At 40.9% G+C, this 24,903-nt stretch overlaps 1 protein-coding gene and 1 long non-coding RNA gene across 2 annotated transcripts; one reads left to right on the top strand and one right to left on the bottom strand.

Annotated features, from left to right (window-relative positions):
• Positions 1 to 394: 394 nt before the first annotated feature.
• Positions 395 to 2,978, bottom strand: LOC125092406 (uncharacterized). Its single transcript, XR_007124896.1, has 3 exons — positions 2,878 to 2,978; positions 1,067 to 1,172; positions 395 to 627 (listed from the first exon to the last, which is right to left on the bottom strand). It is a non-coding gene; the product is annotated as an uncharacterized LOC125092406 (long non-coding RNA).
• Positions 2,979 to 3,010: 32 nt separating this feature from the next.
• AWAT1 (acyl-CoA wax alcohol acyltransferase 1) lies at positions 3,011 to 10,230 on the top strand. Its single transcript, XM_047716853.1, has 7 exons — positions 3,011 to 3,228; positions 4,147 to 4,254; positions 4,525 to 4,595; positions 5,718 to 5,922; positions 6,598 to 6,769; positions 8,492 to 8,691; positions 8,900 to 10,230. The coding sequence occupies exons 1-7, from the start codon at positions 3,153 to 3,155 to the stop codon at positions 9,052 to 9,054; spliced, it is 987 nt and encodes a 328-aa protein (XP_047572809.1). The 5' UTR covers positions 3,011 to 3,152; the 3' UTR covers positions 9,055 to 10,230.
• The last annotated feature ends 14,673 nt before the right edge of the window (positions 10,231 to 24,903 follow it).

Genomic DNA, 24,903 nt, shown 5'->3' with positions numbered 1-24,903 from the left:
AATTAAGATACTCACTCACTGATCATTCATTCAATAATAAGGGCCTTAGGGGCAGAGGCCCTGACAAATTAGGTATAGTCCCTACCCTTTTAGAAGCATACAGTCTTCAGGTGTGAAAAGCAAAAAACCAACGAAAATAAAAACAAACTTACAATTCCATTTGCTTCATTGGGCATGAAGTTACAACACGGTAAGAGACAGGAGTCAGCGAGAGGAATGAGGGCTTTGTTTTCCCCTTCTCATTTTAGCCTGTATTTGGGACTCACTTAGGGACAAGGCCCCACACCATCACCCTTGCTTAGTAGAGCAGGCACTGAGGCCTGGAACACTGGCTTACTCTAAGGGAGAACAGTCTTCAACAGACCAATGACATGGGAAAAAAAAGACGGTGGGAAGGAGGATTGTTCTCTATTAAAAGCAAATTTAGGTTTTGCCAAAGGACTCAAAGCTGAGTCTGATCCAGTCCTTGAATCCAGATGCCAATCTTCAGGAAATACGGAGGAACCTACTGAAGTGCACCATGGGCATGCTGTAAACAAAGTCCAGGCTGTGGAAAATTCTCCAGGTCAAATGTGGACTCTTCAAGGTATAAATAACGTCAGAAAAAGAAAGTGATGGAGGAGGAACCTGTAAATGAAAACAGACTTAACCTCTTCAAAAATGCCAAGGTCATTGGGGGAAATCAGAGGGGAAGACAAACCACAAGAGACTGTGGACTCTGAGAAACAAACTGAGGGTTTTGGAGGAGAGGGGGGTGGGGGGGTTGGGTGAGCCTGGTGGTGGGTATTATGGAGGGCACGTATTGCATGGAGCACTGGGTGTAGTGCATAAACAATGAATCTTGGAACAGTGAAAAAATAAAATAAAGTTTTAAAAAATGCCAAGGTCATAAAAGGAAAGATCAAGAAAGTATCACAGCTTGGAGGAGACTAAGGAGACATGATTATTCCATGCAATGTGAGACCTGGTAGAATCCTGGAACAGAAAGTGGACATTAGGAGAAAATTTTAGTGCAATTCAAATGAACTCTGATGTTAACAGCAATGTACCAGTATTGGTTTCTTACCTGTGATATCTTTACCTTGGTTACATAAGATGTTAACATAAGTGTAAGCTGGGCGAAGGGTACAGGGACTCCATGCTCTCTTGGCAACTCTCCCATAAGTCTAAAACTTTCCAAAATAAAGAGTTTAAAAAGGAAAATTTAAGGAATATATCAATTCTTTCATTTTTTTAAAGATTTTACATATTTATTTGTCAGAGAGAAAGAGAGAGCACAGGCAGGCAGAGTGGCAGGCAGAGGGAGACGCAGGTTTGGCACCTGCCGAGCAAGGAGCCCAGTGTGGAACTCGATCCCAGGATGCTGGGATCATGACCTGAGCCAAAGGCATATGCTTAACCGACTGAACCACCCAGCCGTCCCTAGGAACCTATCAATTCTTTTAATGGGTAAGACTATGATAATAAAGCCATAGAAATGCATAGAAAAGATTACTTTAAATGTTAGGATAGGGTGGCTCTGTTGGTTAGGCATCTGCCTCTGGCTCAGGTCATGATCCTGGAGTCCCCGGATCGGGCCCCTCATCAGACTCCCTGCTCAGTGGGGAGTCTGCTTCTCCCTCTGCCCCTCACCCCGATCTCATGCTCTCTCTCACTCTCTCTTGCTCTCTCTCAAATAAAATCTTTTTTAAAATGTCTAAACTATCCAAAGCAATCTATAGATTTAATGCAATCCCTATCAAAATACCAACAGCATTTTTCACAGAACTGGAATAAACAACCTTAAAACTTATATGGAACCACAAAGAACCCAGCTAGCCAAAGCAATTTTGAAAAAAAAAAAATGGTTATTTGTGGAGGAGGAAGAGGGTTATGACTGAAATGGGACACATGAGAGTCTTCTGGGGTTTTATTTCTTGATGTAGGGGTGGCTGCAAGGTATTAGTCTTCTAATAATTTATTAAGCCATACATTTATTTTAGCTGGTTTTCTGTATCTATATTTTATTTTATAATGAAAAATTAAAAAGAGAGAGGAGTGCCTGGGTGGCTCAGTCGTTAAGCAGTTGCCTTCAGCTCAGGTTATGATACTGGGGTCCTGGGATCGAGTCCCGTCTGGGGCTACCTACCTGCTCAGCGGGGAGCCTGCTTCTCCCTTGCCCACTCCTCCTGGAATACTGGAGGTACTCTTCCTGCTTCTGTTCCCTCTCTCACTGTGTCTCTCTCTGTCAAATAAATTTTTAAAAGTCCAAAAAAAATTAAAGAGAGAGAGAATTAAGAGACATAACTTTCAAATACAATCAGCAATACTAGTTTGGATCCTGATTCAAATCAACCAACTGTAAAAAGACATTTGAATGGGGACTAGATATTAGGTATTATTCAAGAATTACAAAATTTGTTAAGGGTAATAGTGGCATCACTTTGGAAGAAAACATTCCTATTTTTGTATGCACAGTGAAGTATTTAGGGGTGAAATGACATGATATCTTAGAATTGCTTTAAGATACTTCAAGAAAAAAAATCGGGGCAATATATGGAACAAGTATAGCAAAATATTAGTAATTATTGAAGATGAACAAAAAACATAAACACAAAGATAAAAATTTGTTTCATTGCCTAGTTTTGTATGTATTTGAAGTTTTTGTAGTAGCTAGTTAAAAGAGGGGGACATCCCAAGCCAGACTGCCTGAGGGCAATAGTCTCAACAAAAAGCTAATCTTAGGTCCTCCCCCACCCCACAAACCTCCCAGAGCTCCCTCCCCACTCGCCACCTCCTTGAGATCACAACCCCTGTAGTCTCAGAGAGTGGTCTGTGAAAGGTATTTCCCTTCTTTCACTCTCTGAGTCCCTAGGACTAGATGGCAATCCTTCTTACCTTTCTTCATCCTGATGTCTTCATAATCTCAGGAAAGAGTCAAAGGGCAAATGGTCAGGGCCCAGGGCTCACACCTGATAGGGCAGTCCTTGGTACTCCAAAGCCTGCCTCTTGCAGTGGGTCGTAGGTGTGGGGCAGGACAAAGAAGGAAAAGGGCACGTGAAAATCCTCCTGACCATATACATTCACTATCCAGCAAGCTTCAAGAGGCTTGGTGGCACCATTGTCTGGAAGAGTGTTCTGGGATCTTTGTCTTCCTCGGGTTCCTGAGCAACATGCCTTGTTTCAAGCAGCCTACGCACTTCCAGAGTCTGATACTTCTGCAATGGCCCTTGAGCTACCTTGCCATATGTGAGTACTGATCCTACAATGCACAGCAAGAAGCCAGAGTCAGAGGCCAGGGCCAGATCTGGGGTGAATTTCATGCTCATGGGAAGTCTCATGTCTAACTTTTGATCATCTCAGATGGTATTACAGAGTAAAGTCAAGGAGTCTTGAGTCTTACCAGTGTCCTGGAGAAGGAAGAGATAGAGCCACAGGTGGTGGTGAGAACAGGCAGAGGGGTAGAACAGGGTCATGATGGATATGAATAGATCTGGCTAATTTCAGCCACTTCTTAACCCTCACAATCTGGAAAGGGGAAATGAAGCCCAAGGAATAGGCATGATACGCCCATAAGCATAAGGAAGCATCGGGAGTGGGGCAGAAGAAGCATTAGAATAACGGACTTGGAGAAGTACAGCCTGTGTTTAAACCATAGAGTTTTCCATTCTGGGAGGGGCTGGGGTAGTAGCTTGTAGGGAGATAGTGATAATGAAAGGAATGGTGAATGAGCAAGAGGATAAGAATGGTAAATGGGGCGGGGGGTACCTGGGTGGATCAGTCTGGTAAGTGTCTGTCTTTGGCTCAGGTCAAGATCCCAAGGTCCTGGGATGGAGCCTACCCCAGGCTCTCTGCTCAGCGGGGAGCCTGCTTCTCCCTCTACCTGCCACTCGCCTGCCTGCTTGTGCTGGTGGCAGGCAGGGAGCAGGAGTAGAGGGATGGTGAGTGGACAGCGATGATGGGGAATTAGAAATAGGGCTGGTATATGGCAGATGATAAAGGAAATATCTGAAGGACAAGCAGACATGGATGCTGGACGGGCAGGAGCTGGACTGTGCAGAAGGCCATGACCAGAGCCTTGAGTATTTCAGAGGGCTCTTAAGGGGGGGTGTACCTGGGCAAGTTCTGTTGGCAGCACAATTCTGACCTGACCTGCTCCCTCATCAGTTTGGATCTTGCAGCCATTATTCATTTCCTTGCTGTTTACATCCTTGTGGCCACTGCCAGTGCTGTACTTTACCTGGTTTTTCCTGGACTGGAAGACTCCAGAGCAAGGTAAGACCCATAGACCTAGAAAGAACATGGCCTAAGAATGTTCCAGCTTAACCTATGACCAGGGAGTCCCACTCACCATGCCACAGGCCTCTCATCCAAGTTCTCAGAGTCACAGGACCTGGGCCAGCCAGGACTGTCTTGGGGTCTCTTCCTTTTCTACCTCTCTAGCAGAGCCATGGTCCCTCCATGCTATTAGGAAAGCCCCAAAAGAGTGGGAGGGATGGGGTTGCCACACACAGACACCATCCCCCACTGATATTTCTGTCTCAGGTGGCAGGCGTTCAGCCTGGGTAAGGAGCTGGTGTGTCTGGACCCACATCAGGGACTATTTCCCCATTATGGTAAGTGTCTCTTTCCCAGCATCCCCCACAGTTCCCAAGATACTAGGCATTTATGCCAAATTACTAAGGTTGTCCATAAGGAAAACAAGACTACCAGAGAAGTCTCAGTGCAGCCTAGACATACTTCAAAACCTGACATTGCAGCTGGGGACTCGCTGCTCTGCCAGCATACTTTGGACGCCTTTAGCATGACCTACCAGATGACACAGACAGAAACGCAAATACAGTTGTTTAACAGACATTGATTGAAAGCCTACCCTACCACATGTTAGAGGTACAGAGAAGTGAGTAGGATGTGATCTGTCAGCAAGGTGCTCCCATCTAATAAGAAGGACAGACAAGTATGTATTTATAGTTTGGTACGAGTACACAAGTAGTTCAGAGGAGGGGTAAGGAAAAGCTTCACAGAATGTGGTGATATTTTGGCAGGGTTTTCAAGTTCAATGGCAGACACTCGGGCAGAAACCGGAAGGGGTTTGGGTGGAGAAAATAACAGGAAGACAATGTAGAAATGTACTGCTATGCTGATCCTCAGAGCATTCTTTGGAGTAGACAACTAACACTGCCCCGATTTTTAGACCAGAGCTTGCCGATACCATGCGTAAGGCGCACTGAGCCAAATGGCCGAAACTACTTGCAGCCAGCCATAGGGAAGAGGTCCAGCAGTTCTAGCTGGCCCGGATCCTACCTGGTTTTCCAGGGGCTGAGGAGACCCATATCTTGGCCCCCTGAAACGCCCTCATGGCCTAGCAGTTGAAAAGCTCTGCTTTAGGGGCACCTGGGTGGCTCAGTCTGGTCATGACCCTAAGGTCCTGGGATTGAGACCTATGTCGGCTCCCTGCTCTGCGGAAAGTCTGCTTCTTCCTCTCCCACTCCCCCTGCTTGCATTCCCTCTCTCGCTGTGTCTCTCTCTGTCCAATAAATACATAAAATCTTGGAAAGAAGGAAGGAAGGAAGGAAGGAAGGAAGGAAGGAAGGAAGGAAGGAAGGAAGGAAGGAAGGAAAGAAAGAGGGAAGGGCAGCTCTGCTTTAGAGAACACCCTGATCCCTGAAACATCTTCAGCCTTGCTTCTTCACGTGATCTCATTCCACCACGTTTGGCACTTCTCTCCATGACTGCAGATCCAGAAGACTAAAGACTTGTCGCCGGAGCACAACTATCTCATGGGGGTTCACCCTCATGGTCTCTTGACCTTTGGAGCCTTCTGCAACTTCTGCACTGAAGCCACAGGCTTCTCAAAGGTCTTCCCAGGCATCACTCCCCACCTGGCCACACTGTCCTGGTTCTTCAAGATCCCCTTTGTCAGGGAGTACCTCATGGCCAAAGGTACTTTGGACCATACTTACTGGAGCTTCTGACCCATTTTTTTCTGCTGGGAGACACACCTTCTTAAGGCTCATCCCCTACCTCTCAACCACCTCTCACCCATTCCCATCAGAGCATAGTAGTTAAAAGCATATGTTCTGGAGCTGAACTGTTTGGGTTTGAGTCCCAGCTCTGCCACCTACTGTGTGGTCTTGAGCAAGTTACCCATCTCACTTTCCTCATCTGTAAGGTGAGGCTGACGATAACAGACCAACCTCAGATTTGGTGTGACAGTTAAATGAGAGCATACAAGGAAAGCATTCGCTATAGTGTCTGCCACAGAGTATATGCTCAGTAAAGAATAACTTTTGCTATTTAGTGGCAACAGAGGAAAAGAAAAGAGTAAGATTATAGTTGAAATTCAGAAAATCCTTCTGGTTATTCCACTGGAAATCTTCCCACTATAGTTTCAACCTAGCGCTTCCTATGAAGTGGAGATATTGCCTCCAAGTGAAACATGTTGGGTTTGCCATTTTCTCCCCACCCTTGTCCCCATCTCATTGATTTTCCTTCCGAGACTTACGGGAACACAGGGTGCATAGACAGGCCAATGGGGAGTAGAGCAGAGGGTGTTCTCTCTCAGCCATTTCCACCCCTCCTTATATTGCTCCTCTCTCTGCTCCTTGATCCTCTTAGGTGTGTGCTCCGTGAGTCAGCCAGCGATCGACTACCTGCTAAGCCACGGCACTGGCAACCTCGTGGGCATCGTGGTAGGAGGGGTGGGAGAGGCCCTTCAAAGTGTGCCCAACACCACCAACCTCATCCTCCAGAAGCGCAAGGGGTTTGTGCGCACAGCCCTCCAGCATGGGTGAGTGTTCCTCCCAGGGCAGGGGACGTGGCCTTCTCTGAGCAGCATCACCTGTTACATGATGTCAAAATGACTCAGACATGAGTTTTACCCTCTTGGAACTTACTAGCGCACAAGGGAGATGGCCATAGCATTTTTTTAAAGATTTTATTTATTTATTTGACACAGAGAGAGATCACAAGCAGGCAGAGAGGCAGGCAGAGAGAGAGGAGGAAGCAGGCTCCCTGCTGAGCAGAGAGCCCGATGCGGGGCTCGATCCCAGGACCCTAAGATCATGACCTGAGCCGAAGGCAGCGGCCTAACCCACTGAGCCACCCAGGCGCCCCGGCCATAGCATTTTTTAAAGGTTTAATGTCATCCACTCCTTTTAAACTAGCCAGACCAGTTCTCGGAAAGCCAAACCAGAAGCCCAGATTCATTATCATGGGGCTTGGCTAGGGCTCCCAAATATATACAGATGACGCCCACATCACCTCTAGCAAAATCAATATCTGTATCTGCTTGTTAATGTAAGTGCAAGGGGCAGGTTGTACAGTATGGTGAGGATGTGCGCAGAAGCTGAAGTCAGGGACCCTGATCTGAAACCCTGGTTCCATAACTTACTGTGCGTTCTGAGACAGATTACTTAACCATTCTGAGTCTTGGTGTTTTCCTTTTCATGATGCGGCTCTAATAATTGTAACTCCTCCATAGGGCCATGGTGGGGTTTAAATAAAACAACAAATGTGTCTGGCACACAATAAGTGGTAGATAATCATTACCCACTCTAACTGAGGGGTAAAGATAGGAGGTAAAGAGCAGGTGCCAAGATGGGAACTGTGGGGTGCACCATGATGTCAGGAGGCCAGGCCAGTGAACACAGAGGTGATTGTCTTATTACAGACTCAGAGAAAAGTAGTTCATCCAAGGGCCTTGCCTGAGTGGCCTGTTCGTCAGTTTGGAACCTAATGTAGGGGAGAAAGTTCTGAGAAGGGAGGAAGGAATCCTGTGTTCTAGCCCAGGTCGTGCCAATCACTGACTGCCCAGTGAACTTTCCCTCTCAGAACCTGGGCTTGTGGATCTGTAAGATAAAGAAAATACCACTACCCCCCTACTGTGCCCTGCACTGTCTCTGCTGTGAGGATCCAAGAAGGCAACATATATTAGAATGCAGAGAGATACCTAGTAACTCACAAAGATTTGTATAAGAGAGGCCATGCTCTCTGTACTCTCCTCTCACAAGAGGACTTCAGGAGCCTGACTCTCTATCTATGGCCCGAGAGGGACACAAATTTTCTCTTCTGTAATCTCAAGGGACAGAATACTTTATACATATTTCCTGTGGGGGATGGGCATATCATAATATATGCATCTGTGTGATATTATCGTCATCTCTATGCTTCCTACTAGTAGAAACAGAGTCAGATATTTCCCTGCATGACACTTTCTGGAAACTTTTCTTAACATGATACAGGTCTCTGGGGATCTCTGCCCAAAACCCTCTTCCTTCCCTCCACCCCCGTATCTCACCCTTGTGATCCTGGACCAGAGACAGCATTCTCACCGGACTTGAACATTTCAAGACGAGAGAGAGTCAATATGGGAGCCCTGTTTGGTGCAAGAAGAAATCCTTTATGTTGCAGGGATTTTATATAGCTGGGACCCTGGCCAGGAGCAAATGTTCTTCCTGAGTGGGTCTCAGTCTAGCCCATGTTTGAGAAATAATTCGGGGTTTTCCTTCAGGGCTCATCTGGTCCCCACCTTCACATTTGGAGAAACTGAGGTATATGATCAGGTGCAATTCCATAAGGACAGCTGGATGTACAAGTTCCAGAGCTGCTTCCGCAGAATCTTTGGTTTCTATTTCTGCATCTTCTATGGAAGAGGCTTCTACCCAGGCACCAGTGGGCTTCTGCCCTACTCGCTGCCTATTGTCACTGTAGGTAAGTGCTGCTTTCAGCCCCAAGACCCCCTCAGCTCTTTCCTGACCTCAACCTCAGCCCTCCCCATCCCACCCCCACCAAAGAAAAGGGAAGCAGAGAGGGAGAATCTGGGAGTGGACTTGGCAAGTGAGAGGATCTGGCCCAGGGAAGAAGGAGGTTAAAGGAAGAGAAGATCTAACACTTGCTCCTTCTCTTTTCCCATCTGCAGTTGGGGAGCCTTTGCTGGTGCCCAAAATTGAAAAACCAAGCCAGGAAGTGGTGGACAAATACCATGCACTCTATATGGATGCCCTGTGCAAACTCTTTGACCGGCACAAGACCCAGTATGGCTGCTCAGAGACCCAAAAGCTGCTTTTCCTGTGACTGAATGAGCTTGCATGCCCAAAAAAAAAAATGTGCCTTGGGGAGGAGACTCATTTACTGCTAACTAAGAGGGGGAGAAAAGGAGATAAGGGAAGGCTATGTGTAGTAGGGGAGGACATTAAGAATTCTTTCCTTGTCATAAAGCCCTCATAGTTGCTGTCCCAGGGAGCTTCACTCAGTCATTCCACAAAAGGGAGCATCCTGAGGCCCCTCAGGCCCAGCCATGGGCATGCTAAGCACACACATGCTTCCTTCCTAAGCCTAACCCCCAGGACTCGAAGGATTCAAATGACAGCCAAACAGCCCAAGTAGCCCCCACTCTGGTGGTGGTTGTTGTTATTCGGTCATAATGCATATTTTAATTGGGATTTTTTTGCATTCCATAAGTTTAACCTGTTTAAAGCGTAAAATTCAGTAGTACTTAGTATATTCACAGAGTTGTGCAACCACTACCACTAATTTTAGAACATTGTTCAGCACCCCAAATAAGAAAGCCAATACACATTAGCGGTCATTCCCCATTCCTTCATCTCTCCCAGCCACTAGCAAACACTAATCAACTTTCCATTTCTGTGGATTTGCCATTTTGGGACATTTCATATAATGGAATCAGAGACTACATGGGTTTTTTAGGACTGGCTTCTTTCTCTTAGCTTCATGTTTTCAAGGCTCATCCGTGTTGTGGCGTGTATCCCTACTTCATTCTTTTTATGGCTGAATAATATCCCATTGCACATATACACAACAGTTGTCATCCAGTCAACCAGTTGATGGGCTTTTGGGTTGTTTCCACTTTTGGACTGCTATGGATGACACTGCTACAAGCATTCATGTACAGGTTTTTGTGTGGTAATCCGGAGTCTCCAAATATAAAGGCTTCCCTCATCTCCACAACACTAACAAGTGTTGCAAGCTAACAAGCATACCTTTCAGATAAATCACGGGCAACTTACTCAGGATTACTTTTCAGTTGGCAGAGGCATTTCACTTAAGTCACTTTGTCCTCAGGATAGTCTGCACCATAACCCCAAGGGTTTTGCTACCATCCCAAGTCTATGATGGGAAATCCACTTTATATCTATATTTTAAAGTCTTACTAAGTCCTGCTTAAAAGTTTTTCTTAAAGCTGTATTCTGAGAATTTTAAAAGAATAAATAAAAACACAGCTGTCTCTTCCTTCACAAGGCGACCAACAAAAGTCACATTTAATAACACAACAAAGGTAGTACACCTGAAACTAACATAATATTATGTGTCAACTATAGTAAAAAAAAATGTAGCAAAGGAACAAGAGTTAAAAGGCCATTTAAAAACTCATCTAATTCAATAGCCAAAAAATAAATAATCTGATTTTAAAGTGGGCAGAGGACATAAATAGACATTTTTCCAAAGAAGACATCCAAATGGCCAATAGGTACATAAAAAAGATGCTCAACATCACTAATCATGAAGGAAATGAAACTTAAAACCACAATGAGATATTACCTCATACCTGTTAGAATTACTACTATCAAAAAGACAAAAGATAAATGTTGGCAAACATTTACGTGGAGTAAAACAAATCCTCATGCGCTACTGGTGGTAATGTAAATTGGTGCAGCCACTATGGAAAACAGATGGAAGTTCCTCAAAAAACTGAAAATAGAACTATAATGTAATCCAGCAATCCCATATGTGGGTATCTGTAGGAAATGAAATCATTATTTCGAAGAGAGATCTGCACCTCCATATTCTTTGCAGCATTATTCACAATAGCCAAGACATTGAAACAGCCCAAGTGTCCACTGAAGATGAATGAATAAATAAGATGTGGAATATAATGGAATAATATTCATCATTAAAAAGAAGGAAATCCTGCCATCTGCAACAACACGGATAGACCTTGAGGGCATTATGCTAAGTGAAATAAGTCAGACAAAGAAAGACAAGAACTGTATGATCTCACTTACATGTGAAATCTAAAAGAAAAAAAAGGTCAAATTTATAAAAACAGTGTATAGAATGGTGCTTGCCAGGGCCTAGGGGATAGGGGAAATGGGGCAATGTTGGCCAATGCCAATGGGTACAAATTTCTAGTATATGTGCTGCCAAAGCAAGCACGAGGGTACAAATTTCTAGTTATAAAATGAATAACTTCTGTGGATCTAATGTACAATATGATGACTACAATTAACAATGATGTATTATATACTTGAAAATTGCTAAGAAAGTAGATCTTAGGTGTTCTCACCACAAAAAATTGTAATTATGTGAGGTGATGGATATTTTAACTAACCTTGTATTGTAGTCATTTTGCAATATATATGTATATCAAATCACATACCTTGAACTCACCCAATGTTACATATCAGTTCTATCTCAATAAAGTGAAAAGGGGGGAAATTTTATTTTATTTTATTTTTTAAAAGACTTTATTTATTTATTTGACAGAGAGAGACACAGTGAGAGAGGGAACACAAGCAGGGGGAGAAGGAAAAGCAGGCCTCCCTCTGAGCAGGAAGCCTGATGTGGGGCTCGATCCCAGGACCCCAGGATCATGACCTGAGCTGAAGGCAGACGCTTAACGACTGAACCACCCAGGTGCCTTGGGTTTAGGTTAGCTTTTTTTTACTTTTCTTATTTCATACTTCTTCAATATTCAGTTTTGTTGGGGTCCCACCTATTCTCACTTTATACTGTTTCAGTCTGAAATACTCATTTCTAACCCAGATTTCTCTCATAAGTAATTTCCCTCAAAACCAATATATCCAACTTATCAATCTCTAACAAACACTTTAACATCAACATAACCAATAGCAGAAACATCTTCCCCCTCCCAATCTCACATCTTATCACCAAATCCTGTTAATTTTACCACCTTAATATTAATCCATTGTGTCTTCTTCCCTTCTCCACTGTCACAACCTAGTCAAAGCCCTCACCAAAATTCCTAGACAATTGCCACTTCTTCTACTAGAGTCCTTTCTAATCAATCCATTCATCACACTGGTGCCAGAGTGTTCTTACTAATGCTTAAGCCTGACTTGTTAGTCCTCTGCTTTGAAATCCTTTTTTTTTTCTCCTACAATGCTTCTACCAGCATATCCTGAATTATGTTCTGGGTACCATTAATGTTCCATGGATGTTAATAAATATTGCATAGAAAAAAATGATTATGTGGTTAAATAACTGTAGGAGATGCTGGATTAAGCAAAGCTAGATAGATGTATTTACTGAAATATTTTCAGAATCTTCACTACGCTAATGGGCATTGTGACTATCCAAGAGGGAGTATTTAATATTTCCCAAACTTACCTGACAGTGGAACCCTTGTTTCAAATAACACCTATTACCATTCCATGGAACATTTAGTCTTTCTCTAAATACAATCTTGCAAATGCTGGTCTACAAGGTAAGGTTCAAACCCCTTGGTATGGTAATACAGAGAAAGTGGCTTACCTGATTTGGGACCCTATCAGATTGGGAGAAGCCATGGTAGGAGTCACAGGTTTAATTGAATGGGTCAAAACCTCATAAGAGGTAAGCAAAAGGTAACTGAATAAAAGAGGAAATTGGATTTGAATTTTCCTCACCTCTTTGGGTTGTCCAGGAAGAGCAAACTACGGCAGATTTTTTTCAGAAAAGAATCTCAAGGGCACACATGGGAATGAGGCTATACCTAAAAGAGTAAAACAAAAACAAAAACAAAGTATTCCAGTGTAAGTCTTTGCTTTCTTATTAGCATCAACTGCATGCTCCTTCTTGAAAATTCATTCCCCCCATATCTTTTCTCTTCACCCTCAGCCTCTATGCCACAATGCAATCTCTTGCTCTCCCTATCTCTCCTCCTCCCTCCCTGAATACTTTTCTAGATACTCTGATACTCTAAGGTTTTGCTCCTCACTCTGGATGTCACAGTAACTTTGTATGAAGTGATCATCAAAGGAACTAATCAGTAAGACTTAATCATGGATTGTGAGGGTAGCAAAAGACATTTACAAAGAGTGGCCAGGCTGGTGATCCTAGTGGGCCAAATGTACAGGGACCTTCAGAGGAAATTCTGGAGGCAGAAAGTGAGCAGAGTACTTGAGTGATATCCAGAGCACTGCCCCAAAGAGGGAAGATCCGTATTTACAGTCTGAGAGTTCAATGCTTCCCCATACATAATAGGTCCATCATGAAGTACAACAAAGACCCTTCATACTCTGACCCCTCTGAATTTCCAGTCACTCCCTATCATGGTCTAAAGTAGTACACTGGACTACTTCATGTTTTCTGGATAATTTCACATTTCTTTGCCTTTGCACATGTCCTCTCTACATAGTAAAGCATATTCATCCTTTAAGTCCACATCAAATACCACCTTCTTAGTGAAGCCTTCATCAGGCAGAATTAATAACCCCTTGCTGCATTCTTCCAAAGGCTTTTGTTGACTCTACTAATGAAAACTCGATTTTGTCAGTCTTCACTTATGATTAACCCCATCAAGGGTGTAAAGGAGGGAATTTTCAGTCATACTTTCTCTGCATTTATGGATGAAAATCATATGGTCTTGCAGTATGTGCTTTGGAATTTCTCATATATCAAAGTTCTTCCATATAGTGTGATTGGAGACTTCAACACTCAGCTGTTAGAATACGACAAATCAAGTAAACAAAAAGCTAACCTTTAAAAAGTATGGAGCTGAATAATGCAGTAAACAATGTAGGCTAGACTGTCAAGTGATAAGAACTTAATGATTAGGACAAGGAATTACACTCTTTTCAAGTGCACATGAATCATCCACAACTACAATTCCGTATTTGAATTCATTATATAATGTAACATTGTGTGTCAACTATACTCAAAGGGAAAAAAAAGTGTTTGCAAAGATGTGCGAAAAGGGGAGCCCTTGTGCACAGTTTGTGGGAATGTTAACTGGTGCAGCCACTACAGAAAACAGAAATATTATATGACCCAGTAATTCCACTACTGGGTATTCACCCAAAGAAAACAAAAACTCTAATTAGAAAAGATACATTACCCCCTATGTTTATTGCAGTATTTTTTAGAATAGCCAAGATATGTAAGCAACCTAAGTGTCCATTGATAGATGAGAGGATGAAAAGGTGGCATATATAGAATGGAACATTACTCAACCATAAACAAGAGTGAAATCTTGCCATTTGTGACAACATGGATGGGCCTAGAGTATATTATGCTAAATAAAATGAGTCAGACAGAGTAAGACAAATACCATATCATTTCACTTATCTGTGGATTCTAAAAAAAAAACACAAAAACAAAAAACAAAAGAAATGAACAAACAAATACAGAGAACAAACTTGCAGTTACCAGGAGGAATGAGGAATCAGTGAAACAGAAGAAGGGGATTAAGAGGTACAAATTTCCAGTTATAAAATAAATAAGTTACATGGATGAAAATACAGCATAGGGAATATAGTCAATAATTTTGTATAGTGAGAGATGGTAACTACATCTATTGTGGTGAGCGTTGCATAATGTAGAGAATTATTGAATCACTCTGTTGTACACCTGAAACTAATATAACAACATAAGTCAACTATACTTCAATTAAAAAATAGCTTATTAAAGGGTTGGGTCAAACAATGCTAAGCCAATTTTTTGTACTACAGGATTTATCCAGAGCTGGTAACATCATAATGCCTACTGTGAATTTCTAAGAGGAAAGGGTTCTATATTCAATATCTATCAAATTTGTTGACCAAAAAAAGTTTTTTTCTTTTCTTTTTTCCTGAGGTACATCTCAAGAACCTATTGTACTATGACACATTTTAGGAGACACTGCTCTAGTAAACAAAATCTAATATCTTGAATCTCATTTGATCAGAGGACAGGAGTTAGCTTATATTTCCTGCTCCTCTAAATATCCTGCTCCCCACCACAGAGAGATATGGATCAAGAAAAGAAAAGAACTTTTATTTCGCAGGAAATTCCATTGCTTTTCAAATCAAAAGAAAGACTTTTTCTTATTCTCCTAATAAAAATTAAAATATTTTCCCTGCAAACCTTTCCCTTTTGAGGTAGAGTATATCAGTTAGGACCGCACTATGTGACAGAAACCTTTTGTGGTGGTTCAACAAAAGAGGTATCTTTTATTTTGTTTTGTTTTAAAGATTTTATTTATTTGTTTGAGAGAGAAAGGGAGAAAGAGCGAGAGAGTGTATGTGTGAGCACAAGAGGTGGGGGAGGGGCAAACGGAGAAGTGGACTCCCCACTGAGCAGGGATCCCAATGCAGGATTCCATCCCAGGATTCTGGGATCATGACCTGAGCAGAGGGCAGACGCTTAACCCACTGAGACATCCAGGCACCTCCGGGTATTTCTGGTTTTTTTTGTTTTGTTTTTTTTAAACAAAATAAAACTCAAGGTAGCCAGCCCAAGGATGGGTCCAGTTGCACAAGATAATCCTTACATCTTTCTGCTTCACAATATTTTTAGTGTGTATTTTATGTCTTTATGGTTGTAAAATGGCTGCTCAATTTCTAAGCATCTTGTCTGTGTTCTACACAGGAATAAAGGGGTAAAAAGCATAAGGCAAAAAACTAAAGGATCTAGTAAACTAAATTGTTTTCCTTTATTAGGAAAACAATAGCACTTCTAGAAACCCTACCCAGTAGATTTCTCTTAAATCTCATTGGCTAGAGCTAGGTCATGTAGCCATCCTGAGGTATACATTTGGGAAGTTGGATTTACTGCTGCCCCAAACAAAATTGGGGTTCTCTGAGTAAGGAAGATTGGGATAATAAGTATTGGGTAAGATACTGTCAGAGTCCATTACATATTGCTTGGCTTACTTCTGATTTAAAAACTGGTTTTCCCATAGTAAGTTTTTGTAACACATTAAAGTACTTTCTGAAAGAACTCAATAAAAATATGATTTTTATCATATTTATTATGGACTTAAGCAACTTTTCAAAACCAAGGACCTAATTTATCTTAAACAATTTAAATATTTCTTTTTTAAACAATTTTTTGATTATGTTATGTCACTATACAGTACGTCATTAGTTTTTGATGTAGCGTTCCATGATTCAGTGTTTGCATATAACACCCAGTGTCCCATGCAAAACATGCCCTCCTTAATACTCATCACCAGGCTCACCCATCCCCTCACCCTTCTCCCCTCTAAAACCCTCAGTTTGATTCCCAGAATCCACAGTCTCTCATGGTTCATCTCCCCTTCCAATTACCCCCCACCTTCATTTTTCCCTTCCTTCTCTTAATGTCCTCCATGCTATTCCTTATGTTCCACAAATAAGTGAAACCATATGATAATTGTCTTTTTCTGTTTGACTTATTTCACTCAGCACAATCTCCTCCCATTCCATCCATGTTGATGAAAATGTTGGGTATTCATCTTTTCTGATGGCTGAGTAATATTCCATTCTATACATGGACACATGAAAAAATGTTCATCATCATTAGTCATCAGGGAAATTCAAATCAAAACCATAGTGAGATACCTCCTTACACCAGTTAGAATGGCAAAAATTGACAAGACAAGAAACAACAAATGTTGGAGAGGATGTGGAGAAAGGGGAACCCTCTTACACTGTTGGTGGGAATGCAGGCTGGTCCAGCCACTTTGGAAAACAATGTGGAAGTTCCTCAAAAAGTTAAAAATAGAACTACCCTATGATCCAGCAATTACACTACTGGGTATTTACCCCAAAGATACAGATGTAGTGAAAATAAAAGCCATATAGACCCCAATGTTCATAGCAGCCATGTCCACAATACCCAAACTCTGGAAAGAGCCAAGATGCTCTTCAACAGATGAATGGGTAAAGAAGATGTGGTCTATATATATAATTTAAATCTTTCAACTGCCTTGTACTCATTATGGAGAGTCTCTTGTAGCCTAACATCATCACTTCTCCTTCACATGGAAAGCTTTATAATGTCTGCATTTGACAATGCTTGCTACATAGTAAATCAACATTAATAACTATTGACTGTGTTTGAATATTCATCCAATAGACTTCTTGAGGACAGGGTAGGTGTCTGACTTATGTTCCCCCTGTGCCTAGCACATAATGGGTGATCAATAAATATTGTTGAATGAAGTGTATAAGTTAGTAAATATCTGAGGTGTCCAAGAAAACCTATCAGAGCTCTAATTTATCCAAGAAGATCCAGCCCCAGAGTAGGCAGGGATCAGCTTTCCAGAGGAGAAGATAGCAGAAAAACAGAAAGAGTCAACAACTGATTCAAAAGCAATTTTGTTAGTAGGATGCCTGGGTGTCTCAAGTGGTTGGCCATCTGACTCTTGATTTAGGCTTGGGTCCTGATGTTGGAGTTGTGATATGGGGGTCGTGAGCTTGAACCAAGCCTGACCAGGCTTGGCTCTTCCTCAGCTTGAAATCTGCTTCTCCCTCTCCCTCTGCCCCTCTCCCCTGCTCGCTCTTTCTCTCTCTCTCTCAAATAAATACATTAAATCTTTTAAAAAGACAAAAGCTGTTTGTTACTGATTCTTCACATATTGGTAATTTTGGTAAACCAGAGATGGTTTCTACAACCTTCTATGAATCTTTAAACATTTTTGTTTTCAAACTTTGGGTTTTTTTTTTTTTTCATTTTTAATTTGTGAAGATATTGTCAAACCAGCAGACCTGGCATACCTGTCTAAAAATGAATTAGAAATAAAACTCAAAAAGGTAGGAGGAAAAACCCCACATCTGAAAAATTCTGAATTACTTTTATCATTAAAGTTTTAAAAACTAATTTTTTCTGTTTTTAGTTTTTAAGTTTTTGTTTAAATTCCGGTTACTTAACATATGGTGTAATAATTGTTTCAGGAGTAGAATTTAGGGATTCATCACTTACATACAATTCATCATCATACAATTCATCAGTTACATACAGGTTACAATGTTTATTTGAGATCTTTCTTGTTTCTTGAGGTAGGCCTATAGCATTATAAACTTCTGTCTTAGAACTGCTTTTGTGAGGCACCTTGTGGCTCAGTTGGTTAAGCATCTGACTCTTGATTTCAGCTCACGTCATGATCTCAGTGTCTTGGGAACAAGCCTTGTGTCAAGCTCCATGCCTGCTTAAGATTCTTTCTCTCTCCCTGCCTCTCTCCAAAGTTCAACTTGTGCTCTCTCTCTTTCTTTAAATTTTTTTTCAAAAAGGAATTGCTTTTGCTGCATCCCCCAAATTTTATACCATTTTGTTTCCATTCTCATTTATCTCCAGGAAGTTTTAAATTTCCTCTGATTTTTTCATTGTCCCATTGGTTGTGTAATTGCATGTTGTTTAGCCTCCATATATTTGTGTTTTCTCAAGTTTTTTTCTTGTGGTTGATTTCTAATTTCATACCATTGTGTTTGGAAAGATGTCTGATATTATTTCAATCTCTTAAAATTTTTAAATATTGTTTTGTGGCCTAATATGTGATCTATCCTGGATAATGTTCCACATGAGCTTGAAAAGAATGTATTTAACTAACTAGAATTTAAATAAAAATTTTTAAAAATTAAATTAAATTAAAATAAATTTTAAAAATTAAGAAAGAAAAGAGAATGTATATTCTGCTTTTTTAAATGTAATGTTCTGCATATATCTGTTAAGTCCATATAGTTTACTGTGTCATTCAGAGCCACTGTTTCCTTATTGGTTTTCTTTCTGGATGATCTATCCATTGAAGTAAGTGAAGTGTTATAGTCCCCTATTATTATATTATTGTTAATCTCTCCCTTTATGTCTGTTAATATTTACTTTATATATTTAGGTACTCCTATGTTGGATGCATAGATATTTATAATTATTATATCCTCTTGTTGGACTTATCCTTTTATCTTTGTGTAATGCCCCTCTTTGTCTCTCATTACAATCTTTATTTTTAAGTCTATTTTGTCTGATTTAAGTATTGCTATCCAAGTTTGTTTGTTCATTTGTTTTTTCATTTCCATTTGCATGGTATTTTTTCCTATTCTTTCACTTTCAGTTTATATGTGTTTTAGGTCTGAAGTGATTCTCTTGTAGGCAACATATAATTGAGTCTTTTTTTTCATCCATTCAGTCTCCCTATGTCTATTCATTGAAGCATTTAGACCATTTACATCTAGTAATTATTGATAGGTATGCATTTTTCGCCATTTTGTTCATAGGTTTCTGGTTGTTTTGTAGTTCTCTGTTCCTTTCTTCTCTTGCTCTCTTACCTTGTGATTGATGTCTTTCTTTACTATTATGCTTGGATTCCTTTCCTTTGTTTTTTGTGTATCTATTTTAATTTTAGTTTGTGATTACCATGAGGTTCAAATATATCATCTTACGTATATAACTTTTTATGTTAAGTTGATGGTCACTTAGGTTTGAACACAATCTCAAAGCACTATGTTTGTACTCTCCTCTTCCATGTTTTATGTATATGTTATCATAATTCCATCTTTTTATTTTGTGAGTCCCTTAACTAATTTTTTATATAACTGATTTTACTACTCTTATCTTTTAACCTTCATACTAGCTTCATAAGTGATTAGTTTACTACCTTTATTATAAGATTGCTTTTACTTGTGAAATGTTTTCCTTTTATAAATTTCTTATTTCTAGTTATGACCTTTTTTTCCGCTTAAAGAGGTCCCTTTAACACTTCTTTTAAGGCTGGTTTAGTGGTGATGAACTCCTTTAATTTTTTTTGTCTGGGAAACTCTTTATCTCTCTTCTAATTCTGAATGATAACCTTGCCAGGTAGAGTATTCTTGGTTGTAGTTTTTTTCTTTCAGCACTTTGAATGTATCATGCCACTTCTTTCTGACCTTCAAGGTTTCTGATGAAAAATAATCTGATAGCATTATGCAAGTTCCCTTGTATGCAACTAGCTGCTTTTCTTTTACTGCTTTAAGATTCTCTCACATTTTTTAAAGATTTTTTTTTTGTCAGAGAAAGAGAGAGAGCAGAAGCAGGGGGAGCAGCAGGCAGAGGGAGAGGGAGAAGCAGGTTCCCCACTGACTAAGGAGCCCAAAGCAGAACTCAATCCCAGGACCCTGGGATCATAATCTGAGCTGAGGGCAGATGCTTAACTGACTGAGCCACCCAGGCATCCCTATCTCTCCTTATTTTTAATCTTTGATATTTTCATTATTATATGTCTTGGTGTGTACCTGATTGGGTTCATCTTGTTTGGGATTCTCTTTGTTTCCTGGACATGAATGTGTTTCTTTCCCCAGGTTAGCAGGCACAAGCTGGGAGTTCTGGGGCACTCTTCACTGGTACTGTCTTTGTAGAACAGCTGGAGATGAAGTGGACACAGGTGGGAGGGGGTTTCCAGGATGCTCCATGTAGGGGCTGCCTTGGCAAGTTGGCTGCAGCTGAAGTGGGCAAAAAGCTGGAATGTCCTAGAAAGCTTTGTACCCATGCCACCTAGGTGAGATGGCTGGGGTTGTAGTGGACACATTCCAGGGGTGTCCTGGTATACACCACACTGAGGCAACCTTGGTGGGAAAACTGGAGCTAGGCAGTCAAGAGTAGGGGAGGCCACCTTGGGGAAATGACTGGAGCTGTTGTGGGCTAGGGTCCCTGGTCTCATCAAGGCAGCAGCCTGGTTAAAATGCCCAGACACTATTCTACTCTGCAGCATCAAGGTGGAGGGGGGAAATAAACAATGGTGCTCACCAGCATCTCCAACCCTGGAGAGAGTTCCAGCAGTTCTCCTACTGTTTAGGAGATGTTCTAGCATTAGTTCACTTATAGTCTAGCTATCCTTTAAACCGAGGCTTTTTTTCTGTGCCTGAGGGCAGGCAAATCTATGCACACTTTCCTCAGTGCTATCCTTCTCCACTGCAGTTTGCAGCATTGCTGTATCCCAATCTCTCCTGCCATTTTCTGTGTGGTCCCTCTATCCTTTGCTGTGCTGAAGTTGTTCAGTCAGCCCCCAGTTCTTCTTCAGGAGGAATTGTTCTATATGTAAGTGTAGATTTCCATGGGAGGAAGTGAGTTCAGGGTCTGCCTATGTCACTGGTTGGACCCTCCCTTCTAATCCAACCCCTTAAAAATTTAGTAATATGTATTACTGTCCCAGAATATATGCTTTAGGAAACTGCAGGAGAGAAATGAATAAAGACGGAAACTCGTAAAAATCAAACTAGTTTACATTATCAAAGAACCAGAGCAATGGCTACCTTCTGGAAGAAATCCAGCAAGATCAGAGTGTGTAAAAAGAAACATTTTATTCACATTGGAGATAGTTATTGGTGTAGTAAAGGGGATGAGGCTTACAATGAGCAGTAAGTTAAATATCAGTAAGAAGTAAATAAATTGAACAGGTGCCAGAATTATAATGTTCTGAGATGGCATTAGTTGATTTATCTCTTTAGTTTTTCCAACTACATCTGCTTTCTTCTTCCCATCAGTAGTTCCAAAAGCATGACTAGAGCCTTGAACTGTGGTACAAAATGTACAGTAATAGCCAGCCATCCCCAAAAAGGATTTTACCTTCTTATTTGTCTCAAAGAGTTCTCACATTTTAATAATTTACCCTTTGACTTAAGGAAAAATAATTTGTCTCCTTCCCACTTTGTGACCAAAATACATAAACTCTGGCAATCAAACATACACCAAGGCGCCCTCATAAAATACTCGAGTATTTTCATACTCCCTTTTGGTGACAAACCACAGCTCAGCTCATACAAGAAATATAATGTCTGTAGGTTATGGCAAGTAGCTCATTCAGTGGCTGATTCTGAAATCTTTGGAAAGAGGCAAAGTCATGTAGGAACTAAAAGGGAAGGAGGAGTGTAAATACAGGTAAACAGATCTTGATTACAAAAACTATTTGAGATTGGCCTCTTTAGTTAATGTCATTGGCTAATAGCTTTTGTATGCAAGCTGGCAAGGAATCAAGTATTTTTTAATTATCTTTCTGAGAGATTATCTTCCATGAATTCTCTTATACATTTGCTGTTGCTTACTTCCTTGATTTTTCTTTGCTTTCCTTTCATTCAAAGATTTTTAAAAAATAACTTTTATAAGGCCCTGTCTTTGAAACTCTCTTCTCCCTTGAGGCTATGCCAAATTTTCAATATCTTTCCTCCCAGTTCATCACTGTGGTCATCTCTGAATAATCAGTTTTTAGCCTTCTGCTTCTCACAGACAGGTTCGGGGTTTGTCGTGATCTTAACTATCACTTCCAAGCAGCACCAAAACCAAATCTAGAATTCTGGTTCCTCATCCAACTACACTAAAGTTGAGAACTATTGAAAAGGCGTTCCCACTCACAGGAATTCTAAATGATGTTTCTTCATCTATTACTCCATTGACACGTCACAACAGCCCTGCTAAATGAGTATCACTATTCCAAGTTTGCCAATGAGGAAACTGAATCTCAGAGAGATTAAGTAACTTGTCTGAGATCATGCAACTAATGAGCAGCAGATTGAAGAAGCCAAGTCTGGTTATCTGACTAAATTTGCTTGTTCTCTCTACTACTTCTCATCACCTTCTTCACCAAAATGCTGGCTTTCATCACATCAGTGAAGGAGAGTAAAGTCCTAGATGCACCCTGGGTGAAGCATTTGGCCTAACTGGGGATTATGGGATGAAGTAGTAGAATATGTGAGGAAAGTGAAATCTCAAATGTATCATCTTCTCCTCCTCTCCACATCCATATTGGCTTTAGGGTAGGCCAATTAGTGAGTAACCAATGTAGGAGGATATGAGAGATGCTGAACAGGCCCACTTTCCTTCACAATGGTCTTTTCAATTCCCTTCCTATCTCCACTGTTCCTAAAGTGCCCTTAGATCTTTAGCTTTCTTGGGGTTCCTATGGCCTCTTAACGTGGAACTATGCCCAGGAACAGAAACACTAAGTTGAATTATTGACATGTAATCATTCAACAAATGTTTATTAAGCATCATTTATTAAGCAAATGGGGTGATAGAATAACAACTGTTTATATTTGGCTAGCTCTCTAGATTTGCAGAGCCTTACCACAATCTGAAATACTTAAAGCTGGGATTATGATCCTTATTTTATGGGTGATGAAATTATAACACAAAGACTCACCCAAGTAACACACCTAAGCCCCTCTTTCATAATCAGGGCTCAAACTTGGCTCTTCTGATTTTAATCCTATCCCCTTTTCTCCTATCACAGTAGCTCAAGGAGTTTACAGTAGGGAACTCAAAGCAAACATACATAAAGAGTTAAATAGCAATAATAATATAATTTCAAAAGACAATAAAAGTGCCAGGTGACTGATATAGACAATAATTACTGTAGGAGTGACCAGGAAGGTCACTGTGGGTAAGAGTCACCATACAAGGCCTCAACAAGGAAGTGAGGCTTAAGCCTGCCCTTGGAAACTAGGTAGGAAAAAGACAGTGGGAGAAGAAAAGGAAGGCATTCTAGTGTGGGGAGAAGGAAGAATAAGGGTGCAGAGCTGAGAAAGTGCAAGTCTTATTTGAAGAGAGAATGAGAAGCTCAAATTAGCTGGAGAAGAAAGGCTTGTACTGGGGAGGAATGGGAAATAAGGCTGAAAATTCTCTCTTTTATTTCTGACTTAAGGATTTCAACTTGTCTTGTAGACAGTGGGGAGCCATGAGAGAGTTTTAAGTAAGAGAGTGAAACTGTGAGAACAGTGTTAGGGCTGACTAACCTGGTAGTATGCATTATATAGTATGCATTTGTGTGAGGAGAGACTAGATGCAAGAAAGACCCATTAGGAGGCTGTAACAGTCAGTCAGGGATACAGTGACAATAGTCAGTATTAGAATGGTACCATTGGGATCATAAAGGAAAGATGATTATAATCGACATGCTAACTAAAGAAAGGTCAGAATCTCCTGAAATAGAAGAATTGAAGTTACTCGAGTGTTTTGGGGAAAGAAGATGGCATGAAAAAAAAAATGATCAAAACAGGTAGGGAAACTGGTTTAGTAAGTTTTGACATCTTGGGTTGGAAGTAACAATGAAAGATCCAAGTGAAACTGTCCGGTGGGCAATTGAAGATATAGAGGTGGAACTTGGGAGAAAGGACATGCTAGAATTGAGTGGGCATGGCATAATGGAAGGAAGTCTTGGAGTCAGGGGATCTGGGGTCTAAGCCTAGTTCTTCCTTTCCTGCGAACTTACTAAGTAATGGGCAAGTCCTATCTCTTGGCTATTTTACTGCTCTGTAAAGTGAGGGGGTATCTAGGCCCTGGGAGATTTCTGAGGTACTCTCAAGGACTCTAAGTCAACTGAATTGTATTCGTGTGCACATATGTTCTCTCCAGGAGAAAATCAGGGGTCAGATGGGGGGGAGTTGGGAGTGGATTAAATAATCCCCAAATGCTATGACTATGACAGATCTTGGATCTCTGTTTTCTTTTTTTTTTTTTTTTTTTTTTTTTTTTTTTTTTTTTGTCAGGGAGAGAGAGAGAGCAAGAGCGAGAGTGAGTACAAGCAGATAGAGTGGCAGGCAGAGGCAGAGGGAGAAGCAGGCTCCCTGCTGAGCAAGGAGCCCGATGTGGGACTCGATCCCAGGATGCTGAGATCATGACCTGAGCCGAAGGCAGCGGCTTAACCCACTGAGCCACCCAGGCGCCCCTCTGTTTTCTTAGGTAGTAAAAAAGGAAAAGCCAGCAGAGAGAAAGGAAATAATAAGATAAGTAAAAGCAGGAGGAGAGAAAGGAGGAGAGAAATTTAAAGCCGGAGGATAAAATTAAAGGAACCAAAGGAATGAAAATTAAAAGCAAAATTTATAATAAATGGAAGAAATATGTATATCAAATACGACAAAGGGCTAACATGTATGTTAAACAAAGAATACATTTAGATATATAAGATCACCAATATATATAAAACTACTCATGTCAACTGGTAAAGAATATAACCTATTCACACAAGAGGAAATACAAACAGTA

The sequence above is a fragment of the Lutra lutra genome, chromosome X (genome assembly GCF_902655055.1).
Source record: "Lutra lutra chromosome X, mLutLut1.2, whole genome shotgun sequence".
Taxonomy (NCBI): domain Eukaryota; kingdom Metazoa; phylum Chordata; class Mammalia; order Carnivora; family Mustelidae; genus Lutra; species Lutra lutra.
Note: the sequence above shows the minus strand (reverse complement) of the source record. Positions and strands in the feature narration are given on the sequence as shown.

Coding starts and splice junctions, on each gene's coding strand:
- AWAT1 (XM_047716853.1), top strand. CDS start 3,153: ATGCCTTGTTTCAAGCAGCCTACGCACTTCCAGAGTCTGATACTTCTG. Junction 5,923..6,597: donor GGAGTACCTCATGGCCAAAG/GTACTTTGGACC, acceptor TGATCCTCTTAG/GTGTGTGCTCCGTGAGTCAG. Junction 8,692..8,899: donor GCTGCCTATTGTCACTGTAG/GTAAGTGCTGCT, acceptor TCCCATCTGCAG/TTGGGGAGCCTTTGCTGGTG.